Genomic DNA, 16,335 nt, shown 5'->3' on the forward strand with positions numbered 1-16,335 from the left:
GTCTAGCACTGGTGGTTAGTTGGTCTGGTGTGTTTAAGTCCCTGGGCTGGGGACAGAGGGTTCCCCCCACCTGCCTGAATTGACTCTCTCTCTCACTGGCTCACTGCGGGCGGAGAGCACGGGATAACGTTGGCCAACTATCCAGGTCACGCAAGCAGAAGGGCTGACTGACAGTGTTACTGCTACCTCCATTCAGGTGTGTACAGGGCTGGCTGAGCGCTCGCCCTCTACTCTCGGGTCTCAGGGACGTTCTGTGCCTTTCTCTTAACCTGCAGTCCCCTTACCCCCCTCAACACACGGCCTGGGTCGTGAGGCAGCCAGTACCCGGATGACTTGTAGATTTCACACCGGAAATGAACTCCTTACCACACGAGACCGAGCGAGCCCGCTACTCGGCCGACATACGGAGTTTGGCGAGTGTTTGTTTTCAAGATAAGCGCTGTAGTGCAGCGGTAACTTGTGATGTCGCACCGTTGTAAAATGCTCATTTCTCTAAGTCGACGACTATCGGAACATACGGAGGGTAACTGACATAGGGGGAAGACGTGGAGTCACTAACTCGATGTGGGAGTAAGTTAGCATGCGGCGTCAGGCCTACGGGATCGCTGTCAGGACGTCTAGTCGACTCCTGTTGTGTGTGACTGTGCTGGTCACTCTACTGTGTGCCCCAGGACCCACTAGGGCCATCAACTGTAGGATATGTCACCCAGACCAGTGCCCGCCCGTCCCCCGGGACCAGTGTCACGCGGGGGTCGTTACTGATATTTGCGGGTGCTGCCAGGAGTGTGCCAGGGCCCTCAACGAAACTTGTGGGGGCAAGTATGGTATTTTCGGCAAATGTGGCCCCGGACTGAAGTGTTTTATTTCCCCCGCTGTGGGCAAGGCTATATCAGGACAGGAGGACGGTATTTGTAGAGGTAGGTGATATGACATTATACACCTTTTATGTATTACCCAACGGGTCGTTGCACAGTATAACATGCTTTGAAAGTTGCGACTTTTCTACACTTGTTGCACACGACATAGCCTGTATTGGCAATGGATCAATGAGAGTCCTACATACAATAAAGTTTGAATTGCCGTGTTTTGTCGCGGCGACAGCTTATGTAATGCTACACACGGATGACATACAAACAGGTCCTCATTCGCTGGAATATTTGACCCACAGCTGTCGCTCCAAATAAGCCTGTTTGTCAATTTGGACCTATCCATATGAAATTATCTGCATATTTCACCAACGACCCTAATTCTGTTCGATTTCATCGACTTGTTGTGAGTGTTCGGCATTTATGCGGCTATGATAAGCCCGGTAAACAGGTTTTGTAGCCGAGTTTCAATGAGGGTATATATCTGTGTTGATAGCGTCGACAGGATACACTACAACCTCCCACACTGCGACCTGGACAAGACGGTGTTATAAGGCGAACGCGGATCTCGTACGAACACAAAGATATTCAATGTCATATTTACCACAATCCACACCTGAGGCGTGCATAGCACCTGGCGAGACTAAAACATCGTCTCACATATATACAGTAAGATGTAAACAAAAATAAACGAACATGGGTCGAGGATGGGGGGTGGCTACAACAATAAACGAAGATGAGGTAGTGTTTAGTGGCGCGGTGTTGCATTAGGGAAGGTGGTTATTACCTGAACGGTAGACCCTTGTCTATCAAACACGAATATGAGAGAAAACGGTGGATGTGTAACCTTAAAGAACGCTGAGGGTGCATAGCACTTTGAACGTACATGGATCCATTGGCTCGGCGGTGTTGTTAGTTATATATTGGCGGATTAGGTCTCGTGGGATGGCGAGAAAGGAGGGAGGGGTTTCTTCGTTATTTGAAGGGAGGCTGAAGGGAACACAACGTCGTCTGCTCGCCACAAGCAGAGACCACAACAGCGGCATGTCTTGGCTCATGGCCAAGTTCTTACGCGCGATGTCATTCAAACGTTTGGTTGGGAGTTGTGCAGTCTCAGTTGTAGACGAAGGTTGATGTTGACTCGACTCTTTTTAATTTCCGACCAGCCTCTGTCGATGTTATGATCACCGAGGCGAGGAAAGGAGACACGACCGAGCATTTTGTCTCGTCGTGTCAAAAACATCTCGGATATTGATAATACTGAGGCATACGCTAGCCATCTGTCTCGGGAATCTGGGATGTGTGAAAGTAATTAAGCATAGACAAAGGTGTTCCCATTGAATCTAACCAGGTGTGTTGAGCTTCCGTAGTGAATTTCCTGTAAAGATGGTTATTTATTTATTGGTCGGACGGTATCGGATTGTCAGAATGTGAACGTGGTCTTCGTGCTCTGATATTGTCAGCGGCGTCATTTATTAATTATAGCAATGGCAAATTTAAAACCGACTCATAACGGTCAGAGATCGTATATCCCGATTGTATTGCTTACGATATGCGTGGAATGTGAAGAATTCAAATTGTTTCATATTTATATTACCACATCCCGTTTGAGTATTAGCGCATCAAATGTCAGCGATTCTTTTGAGCTGGATCTGCGCTAGGCGACATTTATTACCAGAATATGCAAATTTAGTTCGTATTTAAAAAGGTTAATTAAAAGGGATATAAAAATCAAAATACCTGAATTTCGCCATTTTTAAAGAAAGATCGGGTAGGAAAGACAGACTTCAAGTCGTTTTCAAGGGAGGCGACGATTGTCGCTATTACGATTAAGGATATTTTTGGGGATGGTTGTCACTGATGTACATGTCTAACAAATATAAGCGTGTAGCAATTGTGAAAGTTGGTTGTTGTTTAACGCCGCACTCAGCAGTATTCGAGCTATATTGCGGGATGAAAGTTTTTTTAATATGCGTGGCCTGTGAATAAGAAGTACATGTAATCCACAGATGGAGGAGGGTTGAAATTATAAAGAAATATGCATGGAATACCACCAAGGCACGACCAGTTTTCTGATTGTCTCGTCAACGTCTTCATATTGCGATTAGGACACAATGAGGCCATCTTCTGGTGATTGATCACAAGTCCGGTCTGTTTGTTTCACCCTGGATTTCAGCTCTACTCACCATCCCTTGGGAGATCACAAGGCAGTTTTATTCTGACAGTGCCTTGTTAGAGCTTTTGTCGCGTCCCTTCTCAGCAAGACGCTCTCGACCATGATTTGGTTCGTTTGTTCTGGATTCCCTCATTTGAATATTATAACCATTTGAGACGGATAAAGAAATTAGGAGCTTCAAACTCCGTACAGGGTCAACCCGATCGCTGTGTGCCCTTTATCTGACGATTAACGTGAAGACAATCAAGCAGGGAAACGGTGAATGTAAATTTGTCGAGGCAGATATTTTTTATATTCATCTTTGCCTTTTGGGTGCTGATTGACATTTGGCTATTCTCTATAGTAAATTTGATAGCACAGCGAGACATTAAGAAACGCTCTTATGGAATATTTCAGAAGTTCGACATTCCTCTTATGCAATCAGCCGATGTGTGGTCTTGTTTCGCCTGTGTGTTTTACAGCCTCCCTTCATGGATATGGCTTAAATATATCACGCACCACCTCACTAAGCGACCCTGTTTTACAATTTTACGGAGGCCAGACTATATATAGTAGTTTTAATGTATCTCAAAACGAACTGACGTACGACTCCCACACGACAATAAATGCTACGCGTATAAAACATGTTTTGTTAGCGTTGTGCTGATTGATAAATAATTATGCTGAGTTTTTAAATGGGAAATGACATGTTTGTAGAAAGGCAGTTCCAATCTTTTTCGTACTGAAATGACACTTTTCTTCTTTTATCCGTTGGACATAAACGAGCGAGTTTTGAGACATCCAAAGATCGCTAAAATCCGGGCCCCTTTAAGGGCAACTGAGGCTTTGGAACATCCGTGATTATTGGCCCCACGCTATCGGTTCAAACCGATTAAAAACTTTCATGATGTGATATTTTGTAGTCTCCTGGCTTGAAATGATACAAAAACATGATATGGACAGAAAGAACTAAGACAGAAAGATTTCGACTATGTCTGCTATCTGTCATTTTGTCGTTAATGTGTCACAGAGCTCTACGCCATTCTATCAGTAATAAACACACAAAGGTTTGATTGACAGTTCCAGCAATAGACTCTTCTATGGGGAGTTTATTGCAAGTTAGGTTCTTGTGTTTCAAGGCCTGTGTTTAGAAATACAGAAAATGATAGTTTTATGCTTCTTGGTAATAAACATGTTTTCCTTGACATAAACTACCACCTTTTTAATTGCAGCTTAATATTTTCCTCTCGTATATATCAAATGGCTGATATGGCTGAAATGACTGCAGAGATTACTATGGGCATTTAAAGGTGTAGACTTTCACAGAATATTAAATTTTATACGTATGTCGAGGGTAGCTTTGAGTGCATATTGACAGCTATATGTTCAAACATGAAGATATTATAATTAGCTGGTTTGGTGAGATATATTTTGTAAAGTAATCAGCTTCAATATGATGTACGGTGTGTTTAGACCGACCCTCTGTGAACAATTTACTGGGTAGGTGTTAAGAGGAATGTAGGGACAGAGACTGGCTGGATATTTTTATGAGGCCTGGGACTAGTTAGGGATTGGTATGTGCCCCTTACAACATCTCTTCAGTCATTCTGTTAGCTCATTCTGTTTCTTTCAAAGAGCTGATACTCCCAGCGAGATAGGCTTGTTTTCTCTATCAAGTGGTATTTTCTATTCAGTCGTTTTCAATAGCATCTTTTTGCAGAGCCAAAGTAAACTTATGTACCTAAAATGTGGTGAGCATATGTGTTGGTAGGGCATGTTTGTCTCCACATTGTGTGGAAATTGATGTATTAGTGTGACATTGTCATCTGATGCTTTACACAGGTGTGTATGTTGTGAAATCACCTGTGTCTGGTGTCTTCACCTGCTAATTACAACAGGTGTAAACACAGGTAGCTACTTGTGCACGGGGTAGCAGGGGAAGCTGATGTTTGGGAGGCAGGGTTTGAATTGTGCAGATATTTGCTTAGCTTCAAAATGTAACCTCTGTCTATCTGAAAGTGCTTCTGTCAGGACCCCTTTCTGTCAGTACCTCCTTCTGTCAGTACCTCCTTCTGAAGCACCTCTAGGACCCTCTTGGTGGGCTTTTTGTCTTGATGCATCGGGTAATATCCTTAACAAAATTAGCTTTAAGGATCAACTCTGGTATGTGTCAAATTTCACTTTGCCCCCATTACAGATTTAATCAAGATTACATCATTGGGGACATCCAGGTAGTTGAGGGATCTTGTCTGGGGGCCACTTGGAACTGGTGATCAAATATTTAGGTTTGAGACGAGCTCTGGTTTGAATGAAAACCTGGTGATTTATGAGAGGAATGCATTTTAGAGAGAGGGGAGCTGTTTGCCTGTGATGTAGATATCTGTAACTGGTCAATATACCTGCAGGTGGTAGCTAAATGCAACAAACACTTAGTCACTGATATCACCTGTGATGGGATTCTATAGTGTTGGTGTCATACACTGCCTTAGTGTTGGTGTCATACACTGCCTTAGTGTTGATGACATAAACTGCCTTAGTGTTGGTGTCATACACTGCCTTAGTGTTGATGACATAAACTGCCTTAGTGTTGGTGTCATACACTGCCTTAGTGTTGGTGTCATATGCTGCCTTAGTGTTGGTGTCATACACTGCCTTAGTGTTGGTGTCATACACTGCCTTAGTGTTGGTGTCATACACTGCCTTAGTTTTGGTGTCATACATTGCCTTAGTGTTGGTGTCATACACTGCCTTAGTGTTGGTGTCATACATTGCCTTAGTTTTGGTGTCATACACTGCCTTAGTGTTGGTGTCATACATTGCCTTAGTGCTGTTGGCATACATTGCCTTAGTGTTGGTGTCATACACTGGCTTAGTGTTGGTGTCATACACTGCCTTAGTGTTGGTGTCATACACTGCCTTAGTGTTGGTGTCATACACAGCCTAAGTGTTGGTGTCATACACTGCCTTAGTGTTGATGACATACACTGCCTTAGTGTTGGTGTCATACACTGCCTTAGTGTTGGTGTCATACACTGGCTTTGTGTTGGTGTCATACACTGCCTTAGTGTAGGTGTCATGCCTTGCCTTAGTGTTGGTGTCATACACTGCCTTAGTGTTGGTGTCATACACTGCCTTAGTGTTGTGTCATATACAGATGTGACATTGGAACAAGTAGTAATTCATTGATGGACAAGTAATCGTAATATCACTGGGTGTTGTGAGTGAGTGAGTGCTGCAGCATGTTCAACCAGACTGGAGAGGTCATCTGGAGTATCTGCTGAAGCAAACAGTGCGAGACACGAGGAAGTCAGTTGCGGTCTTATTGCCTCTGCTTCAAAGACTGTAACGAGCTCCCAGGTAAACAATGCAAACTGCAAATACAGGTAAAACCAGGTCAGGTGGACATTTGGATCACTGAGGGGAGATGAAAGATAAAGCAGAACAACGGGACATTGGACGCGAGACCTACTTCCACATATGACTGGCTTACACACACAGACTTTCATATGGGACTTCTTTCACATTAGTGCTTCACTGTTGCACTCACTCCCGAGACATCCACACTTGTGCTTACACTGTAGTGTTACTCTGTCAAACATCCACACTTGTGCTTACACTGTAGTGTTACTCTGTCAAGCATCCACACTTGTGCTTACACTGTAGTGTTACTCTGTCAAACATCCACACTTGTGCTTACACTGTAGTGTTACTCTGTCAAACATCCACACTTGTGCTTACACTGTAGTGTTACTCTGTCAAACATCCACACTTGTGCTTACACTGTAGTGTTACTCTATGAAACATCCACACTTGTGCTTACACTGTAGTGTCACTCTGTCAAACATCCACACCTGTGCTTACACTGTAGTGTTACTCTGTCAAACATCCACACTTGTGCTTACACTGTAGTGTTACTCTATGAAACATCCACACTTGTGCTTACACTGTAGTGTTACTCTGTCAAACATCCACACTTGTGCTTACACTGTAAAAACATCCACACTTGTGTTACTCTGTCAAACATCCACACTTGTGCTTACACTGTAGTGTTACTCTATGAAACATCCACACTTGTGCTTACACTGTAGTGTTACTCTGTCAAACATCCACACTTGTGCTTACACTGTAGTGTTACTCTGTCAAACATCCACACTTGTGCTTACACTGTAGTGTTACTCTGTCAAACATCCACACTTGTGCTTACACTGTAGTGTTACTCTGTCAAACATCCACACTTGTGCTTACACTGTAGTGTTACTCTATGAAACATCCACACTTGTGCTTACACTGTAGTGTCACTCTGTCAAACATCCACACCTGTGCTTACACTGTAGTGTCACTCTGTCAAACATCCACACTTGTGCTTACACTGTAGTGTTACTCTATGAAACATCCACACTTGTGCTTACACTGTAGTGTTACTCTGTCAAACATCCACACTTGTGCTTACACTGTAGTGTTACTCTGTCAAACATCCACACTTGTGCTTACACTGTAGTGTCACTGTCAAACTTCCACACTTGTGCTTACACTGTAGTGTTACTCTGTCAAACTTCCACACTTGTGCTTACACTGAAGTGTTACTCTGTCAAACTTCCACACTTGTGCTTACACTGTAGTGTTACTCTGTCAAACATCCACACTTGTGCTTACACTGTAGTGTTACTCTGTCAAACATCCACACTTGTGCTTACACTGTAGTGTTACTCTGTCAAACATCCACACTAGTGCTTAAACCACAGGGTTACTCTTGGAAACTTTTTGTCATCAGTATAGACGTAATGTACCGTGGAAGCAGATAATTAGGGTTACGCAGCAAGGGATGGAGTGAAACCCACTTCATCTCCTCACTGCTGCCATCACAATAGTCAAGCTATACAGGTAGACAAAGCCGCATCGAGTACACATGCCCTGACGATGCTGTTGCACTATGTTTTCAGGTGCATTGTTGTTGATGGAGATGCTTGTGTTATCAGATTTTAACTCTTGGTTGATCGTCAATGCAGAAGGCCTTTAGGTTATTATTTTGGGTTTGTTATTTATGATTCATAGTTTTCTGGCTTGGAGAGAAGTAAAAATAGTTTTGGGAAAGCAAAACAATTGTTTTGAAACTTGTATGAGGTTAAAAAGAAGTCCCACATCAAAGGGTCGGTAGGCTCGTAAAATCAGGTACACAGCTTTGAAGTTCATATATGTATTGCTTGGGAAATGTGACATAATGTTGTTTTTATTTTGGAGTTTGGAAGAATCTGATTTTCCCAGCAGTTTTGACTTTCCTAAGAAAAAGATGATTGGGAACGCAATTAGATAATTTGCCCCACTGTTGATTCTGGTAATAGATCATTGCTTTTCAGGCATGACTGGGTACTCTGGGTACCCAAACATTGGCATAGTGAATCCCCAGGTCTCTGTCAAAGTAAGATAAGAAAGTGAGATAGACTGTCATGCCTATTGACATCGTAGACTGATAGATAGTAATCCTAGGCCCTATCATCTCCATCTTTGGATGTGATTTTACCTGTAAACACTGAAATATTAAGGCTATTGAAGATAATGGTGTGGTATGGTATGGAAAACAGTCTTCAATGCATTATTACTATGCTTAACATGTGGATTTGGGTGTGTGATTGAGTGCGTGTGATACGTGTGTGCAGGTGTGCTTCTTCTAATGTAGACTTACCTAGAAGATTCGGGTTAGAATTCATCTTCAGTAACCCATGCATGTCATAAGAGGCGATTAACAGGATCCGGTGGTCAGGCTCACTGACTTGGTTGACACATGTTATCGTATCGCAGTTGCATAGATCGATGCTCATGCTGTAGATCACTGGATTGTCTGGTCCAGACTCAGTTATTTACAGACCACACCACTATATAGCTGGAATATTACTGAGTGCGGCGTAAAACTAAACTCCCTCAGTCTCTCTAGTTCGGACTAAAGCTGGTGTTCATTGAGCTTGCCCTCTGATATTCTTCAAGCTTGGTTTAACATGGATACCAAAACCAGACACAGTTGCTGACTTTGAGACAGTTGGTCCTTGTATTATCAACCTTTGCCAGGCAGGGTAACAACAAGTACCTTCTTTTAATGCTTTGTAGTTTAATGCTGCATTCAGTGATATACCAGCTAGATGACAACATTCTATAAATAATCATTCTGGACCAGACACTCCAGTGTTTGACATCCTGAGCGTTGATCTTTGGAACTTGGATACAAAGACATGCATCAACCAAGACTGTGAGCCTGACTGCCCGAATCCATTTGTCGCCTCTTACGACAAGAATGTGTTGCTGAAGACTAGTTCTTGCCTGGATCTTCAAGGGTGTCTTTCGGGGCGGTGGGGTAGCCTAGTGTTCGCTCGTCACGCTGAAGGCCCGGGTTCGATTCCCACATGGGTACAATTTGTGAAGCCCATTTCTGGTGTCCCCCGCCGTGATATTGCTGGAATATTGCTAAAAACGGCGTAAAACCATACTCAGTCAGTCAGTCAGTCAAAGGTGTCTTTCATGTCTCTTGGTATGATGCAGCTGGGGATCAAACATCCAACCTTACTCTCCCCAGGCAGACACCCCATTCACTTGACCACAAAGGGGATTGATGGTGGCGAACTACATAGCAAATTTATCATTACTTTCTCCAGCATGCCAACACAAAATAATAGGGAGCAACCAGTTTATTTTCAGGAAGGAAGACTGGGGAGGTGGAGTTCTGGTTTGAAATGAACCCTTTCTTTCTTAATGATAGAGCCCATTTTCTAACATTAACAGGAGCTAAATTAGTTTTCATTTTCTAAATAAGTTTAAAAAACTGAAATCTCTGGACACTTTATGATTGTCTGCCAGAGGATGAAACATTATTGTATTCCCAACAATGTGAGTCATGGTAATAAGAAAATATTGAATCAGATTTTGGAATATCATTTACAGAACAAACAACACCTGCAAAACTCCACATTGACCTGAACATTAAATGATTGCTTGAACACATCTTTGTGTGAGCCTTCATCCATTTGGCCAGTTAGAGTTTTGAGTTATTGCCCATAGTGCCTCAAGAGTATATACAGGCCTACTGGGGCTTGAAAGCCAGTGACCAAAGGCTGTTGCCTCCATCCCTATGGTCAATGGTATCCTAGCTGGGAGACTTGAACTTCAGCTGTAAGGCCTATGTGTAAACACAATTAAGAAATTAGATGCTCAACTGACCATCCTCAAAGCAGCCTTTATCGGGAGATTTTAGGATCTACGAACATGAAGAGCTAGATGATGAATTTCGTATTTATTGTTTTCTTCTTCATGTGGAAAATCCATCGGTTAATTCAGTGCCGCAGACCATATTGAAGGGGGTATGGTGTATTTGTTGTCTCGGATTACTCGCGACTGGTGCCTGTCGTGTTGAGCAATATTCTGTGAGGTCTTGTAAGTCATGAATATCAATATGTGGCATCATAGCGTTAGTTGTGGTAGTGTTGGCTGACTGAACAATGACTTGTGCTTGACCCCGGTTGACCCGACCTGCCCCGGCGGGTATAGGTGTAGTATAGTGTACTACAACAACTAGGGCAGCTGGTGTGTGGGCCGTTCACACTTCAGACAACAGTTATACTTATTTCATGTCAATAGTGGAGCCTGTCATCACAGATTAACCCTTACTCATGAGGCCATAGTGGTAATGTTTTCATGTCAGATAGGTGGGCCCAGTTTTCATGTGAGCCGAGGGTGAGATCATTTTCTTGTTAGACATGTGGGCTATTTCTCAAGTTGGGTCATTGTGCGATCGATTTCGTGTCAGACATGGGCTATTTCTCACGTTGGGTCATTGTGTGATCGATTTCGTGTCAGACATGAGATATTTCTCATGTTGGGCCATGGTGCAATCATTTTCGTGTCAGACATGGGATATTTCTCATGTTGGGTCATTTCTTCGATCGATTTCGTGTCAGACTTGGGATATTTCTCATGTTGGGCCATGGTGCGATCATTTTCGTGTCAGACATGGGCTTTTTCTCAAGTTGGGCCATGGTGCGATCATTTTCGTGTCAGACATGGGATATTTCTCATGTTGGGCCATGGTGAGATCGATTTTGTGTCAGACATGGGATATTTCTCGCAGGGATGGCGGGGTAGCCTAGTGGTTCAAGCGTTCACTCGTCACACCGAAGACCCAATTTCGATTCCCCACATGGGTACAATGTGTGAAGCCATTTCTGGTGTCCCACTGCCGTGATATTGATGGAATATTGCTAAAAGCGGCATAAAACCATACTCACTCACTCACTTTTTCTCACATTCGGCCATAGTGCAATCTATTTCTTGTCAGACATGTTGGCTGTTTCTCACATTGGGCCATGGTGATATCTAAATCTTGCCAGGTATAAGGACCAACTCTCACTTTTGGCCATCGCAATATATTGTCAGTTGTGTCAGTTCAACCCCTACAGCAGGAAATGTTGGTGTGAGTCTACATCTTCTTTGCCCTTTGCCAGACTCAGCTGGATTGATGTCACATGATACAGCTTGAATACAGACTTGGGTGTAAAACATAGTGAATGATGTTAAATCTTGTAACCTCATAATGATTCATTTTTTATCCCCCGCAAAGCGTTTTGCGGGGGGTATTAAAATGGACTCCGTCCGTGCGTGCGATGCGTGCGTGCGTGCGTGCGGCATGCGTCATATCCCGTCGTCCGTCCGTCCGACCGTCCGTGCACATTTGTCTTTTCCGGAGCATAACTCTAGAACCGTTCAATGTTTCTTCACCAAACTTGGCACATAGATAGATCTGGTGGTGAACTGGTGCCTTTTGGTAGTTTTGGAATTCTGAATAAAATATTTTTGGCGTTTCCATGGCAACAAGTTTGACTTAGCCTGAAATTGGTGGTAGGACTCTTTTCCGGAGCAGAACTCTAAAACCGTTGAATGTTTCTTCACCAGACTTGGCACATAGATAGATCTGGTGGTGTACTGGTGCCTTTTGGTAGTTTTGGAATTCTGAATAAAATATTTTTGGCGTTTCCATGGCAACAAGTTTGACATAGACTGAAATTGGTGGTTGTGTTCTTTTCCGGAGCAGAACTCTAAAACCGTTCACTATTTCTTCACCAAACTTGGCACATAGATAGATCTGGTGGTGTATTTTGTGCCTTTTGGTAGTTTTGGAATTCTGAATAAAATATTTTTGGCGTTTCCATGGCAACAAGTTTGACTTAGACTGAAATTGGTGGTTGTGCTCTTTTCCGGAGCAGAACTCTATAACTGTTCACAATTTCTTCACCAAACGTGGCACATAGATAGATCTGGTGGTGTATTTGTGCCTTTTGGTAGTTTTGGAATTCTGAATAAAATATTTTTGGCGTTTCCATGGCAACAAGTTTGACTTAGCCTGAAATTGGTGATAGTGCTGCTTTCTGGAGCAGAACCTTTCAATACTCTCCTTCCACCTTTCTATATACACACCTAAATATTTGACATAATCATAACTCGTAGACATAATCATGAAGCGTATTTTGCCATTGCGGGGGATATTGATGACTTTGTCTTCTTGTTATTACTGGTATATATGGCCCGTGATATTGCAGAAATATTGCTAAAAGCAGCGTAAAACTAAACTCAGTCTCTCACTCCTGTGTCAGGTGATTGATTCATTGTTAGTTTCTTGGATTGTCAAATTATGTGTATGTAAAACAATTTAGCTCATGCAGATGTTGAGGATCAGAATCCGCTTGCGTTTATGTCAAATTCAGCTTTGCGTAGTGTGAACTGTTAGAGCTCAAGTCATCTCCACTACAGGGGCCTCACGGCCTTGTCAGGATATATAGGTGCTTTCATTGTTGGAGACTTCTGCAGCTAAGAACTATGGAAGTCATGCCAGACTATTTTAATGGATGACTGTTTTGTGTGAATGATAAATTCTTGCTTGTGTTTGTGACGGTTAACGGTCTTCGGTGTTTATTACCTTCTCCACAAAGATTTTGTGTGTATGTACTGAACATGTTTGATGGACATACCACTGATGGATGTGTTGGGTTGGCAGAGTGACAGCTGGCCTCATTAACGTTAAACTGCTTAGTGTTACAGCTTGACAACTCCAGTGTCACATGTCTCATGTTAACAAGTTGACAACATTGTCATACTGTGTCATGTTAACAAGTTGACAACATTGTCATACTGTGTCATGTTAACAAGTTGACAACATTGTAACTCTGTCATGTTAACAACTTGACAACACTGTCACGTCAATAACTTGACAACTCCAGTGTCACATGTCTCATGTTAACAAGTTGACAACATTGTCATACTGTGTCATGTTAACAACTTGTTAACATTGTAACTCTGTCATGTTAACAACTTGACAACACTGTCACGTCAATAACTTGACAACTCCAGTGTCACATGTCTCATGTTAACAAGTTGACAACATTGTCATACTGTGTCATGTTAACAAGTTGACAACATTGTAACTCTGTCATGTTAGCAACTTGACAACACTGTCACACTGTTTCAAGTTAACAACTTGAGAGCAAGGTCACACTGTTTCATGTTAACAACTTGACAACATTGTCAAACGTCTCATGTTAACAACTTGACAACACTGTCATATGTTAACTTGACAATACTGTCAAACTCTTTCATGTTAACTTGACAACACTGTCACATGTCTCATGTTAACAAACTTGACAACATTGTCACATGTCTCATGTTAACAACTTGACAACACCATCACATGTTAACTTGACAACACTGTCACATGTCTCATCTTGACAACACTCACACTATCATGTTAACAACTTGACAACACTGTCACATGTTAACTTGACAATACTGTCACACTGTGTCATGTTAACAAACTTGACAACATTGTCACATGTCTCATGTTAACTTGACAACACTGTCACAGTATCATGTTAACAACTTGACAACACCATCACATGTTAACTTCTCAACACTGTCACATGTTAACTTGTCAACACTGTTTCATTGGTAACATGACATCACAAATTGACAACACAGTCAAATTGCTTTGTGTTAACATCTTGCCAGTGTAATTGCCATGTAATTCTTCCTCCGTTAACAACATGAGACCATCAGTCTCTGGCTTCTGCATGTTGACAGCTTGTTGACAACTGCATGTGAGGTGACAGGGGCACTCCAACTGTAGGCCTGAGAGCAGTGAACACCTAGTCTGTCTCGTGAACACCTTTCAACCCTTGCCAGTAGGTGACTAAGAATGCCCAGTCCTGCTGTTACCCCAATAATGGGGATCTGCCCCATCGGGCGCTGGGGCTATTTAATTTATTGAATCAAGGGAGTATTACAGCCAGTGTGCCAACAGGAGAGAGCTGCCGACATAATGGCAGAGAATGACAGGTATTCCAGGAATGTGTCCTGCTTTTCATTACCACCACCGTGAAGTCTAGCTGGTGTGGGGGTCTGGGGACAAGTTTGGGTCTGGGGAGGGGGCAGTTGCTGGATTCACTACCAGAATGGCCTACTGAGCCTTCTTTCCCAAATGTTCAGCTCTGTCAACATCTACTAAACTCTTTCAGTGTAAGTGTACCTCTATGTATGTATCATGGGGTCAAGCATCAGAGTCTATGTGGGATTCATTTACACCTGTGAGAATTGTCCTCATCACCTGTAGTCGGTCTCCCAGGCGCGCTGAACCACATTATTTTCCCTTCTTCCCAACTCTGTAGCCCTAAATGAAGCAAGTCTAGATTTTTCTCAGGTAGAGAATCTCCCACCTCACTGAAGCTCCTTTTCAATTTAAATTTAGCTGACTGTTTCTATCTAATTTTAATATTCAGAGAAAGCATTAGTCTTCATCACTTGAAGCACTATGTAAGGTGAGGTGAAATTGGGTTTAACGTCGTGCTTGAGAATATTTCGCTCATATGACGACGTGCATGTGTGTGTGTGTATGTGCGGCTGCTTGTACTAGCCCAGACTGAAGCTGGTTTTATAGTGCTAGCCCACTGAGATACCATGCCGCAGTGAAGCATGAATACCCCACTCAGACACATTATACTGACTCCGAGCCGACCTTTCCTTGTTGTACCCATTAATGCCGAGCGCTAGGCAGGGACCAACAAGTACGTTATTTTAACGTCTTTTGGTATGACGCGGTCGGGGATCGAACCAACGACCTTCCGCTCTCCGGTCAGACGCTCTAACCACTACACCATGGAGGCGGTCTGAAGCACTATGTTTTCCTTAAGAGTCACAGTGTGGTAACCTAGTTGTTTAACACATTCACTCATGCTACCAAAGATGTTCGATTTCCATTGGTACAATGCCAGAAGCCCATTCCTGGTATCCCCTGAGGTGACATTGCTTGAAAAATGCTAAAAGCAGCCTGAAACATACACTCACTCACAAACAAAAGAGTTGCAGGTGATGAAATCTGACCAGAATGTCCACCAATCATTCAGTATCACTGGGAATTGACTTACCTCTTGAGAAAATGTTAAATATTCAAAGTAGTTAGTGAGCAAACAAGTCTTTAATTCTGCCTACAATCACAGCTTATATCACATCCACCTACTCCAAAAGTCTGTGAATGGCCGCAATGTGATATGGCCTGCTTTGTTCACTCACACACTTTTGACTTACTTGGAGATAACTTTTCGTCTCTTGTATACTGAGTTGTATGCGTCACGAGAGCCCTTTCCTCCTCCAACCATCAACCTTTGTGACACAATTACAGTGTCGAGCACCCAACATCACCGACTTTACATTTGCAATTAACACCTTGCCAGTAAATATTGACAGACATAAGTGTCATTGTAAATCACATTAGCACCTGACTTTTAATTTGCATTTGTGGTTGGTGATAGCGTGGTCGGTGAAGTGCATTGTATATTTAGACAGTGTTTGTTGAAGGCTACAAGGCATGTGCTGGAACCATGGAGTCATTGTCGTCTTCATTTGGTAGCTCTTGTCCAAGGGTGGACACAAAGGAAGAGGTATCAAGTTTTAGAGTTAGGCCATGTCAAAATATTTGAATTGTTGGTTGTTTGCCATTAGTATTTCCTTCATAAAATGGCCTGACTCAAATGTGTATAATCTGCTTCCAATCCAAACATGTATTGCTTAGTATTGTGTCAGTTTCGAAATTGTATTCAAAATATTGGAAAAAAGATCTACAGAATTGTACCTTTGATGAAATCGAAATATGAGATGGGCTGCCCAAAGCTAGGTGTATAAAGCTAGAACTCACATTTCTTCCATATGAGGTCAGAGAACACTTTAACCACTGTGCTACCCTACTAATTGATGATTTAAAGAGGACCGTAATCATTTTTATCTATTTATTAT

At 42.6% G+C, this 16,335-nt stretch overlaps 1 protein-coding gene across 1 annotated transcript in view; it reads left to right on the top strand.

The window, feature by feature from the left end:
* The first annotated feature begins 201 nt into the window (after positions 1–201).
* The window catches only part of LOC124280034 (cysteine-rich motor neuron 1 protein-like), an 81,623-nt gene continuing 65,489 nt past the window's right edge, over positions 202–16,335 (top strand). Inside the window, exon 1 of the mRNA XM_046715913.1 lies at positions 202–917. Coding sequence (XP_046571869.1) covers positions 581–917 — 337 coding nt within the window. The 5' untranslated portion in view covers positions 202–580. The remainder of the gene's footprint in view (positions 918–16,335) is intronic.

The sequence above is a fragment of the Haliotis rubra genome, unplaced genomic scaffold (assembly GCF_003918875.1).
Source record: "Haliotis rubra isolate DU_JTF1 unplaced genomic scaffold, ASM391887v1 Scf26, whole genome shotgun sequence".
Lineage (NCBI taxonomy): Eukaryota > Metazoa > Mollusca > Gastropoda > Lepetellida > Haliotidae > Haliotis > Haliotis rubra.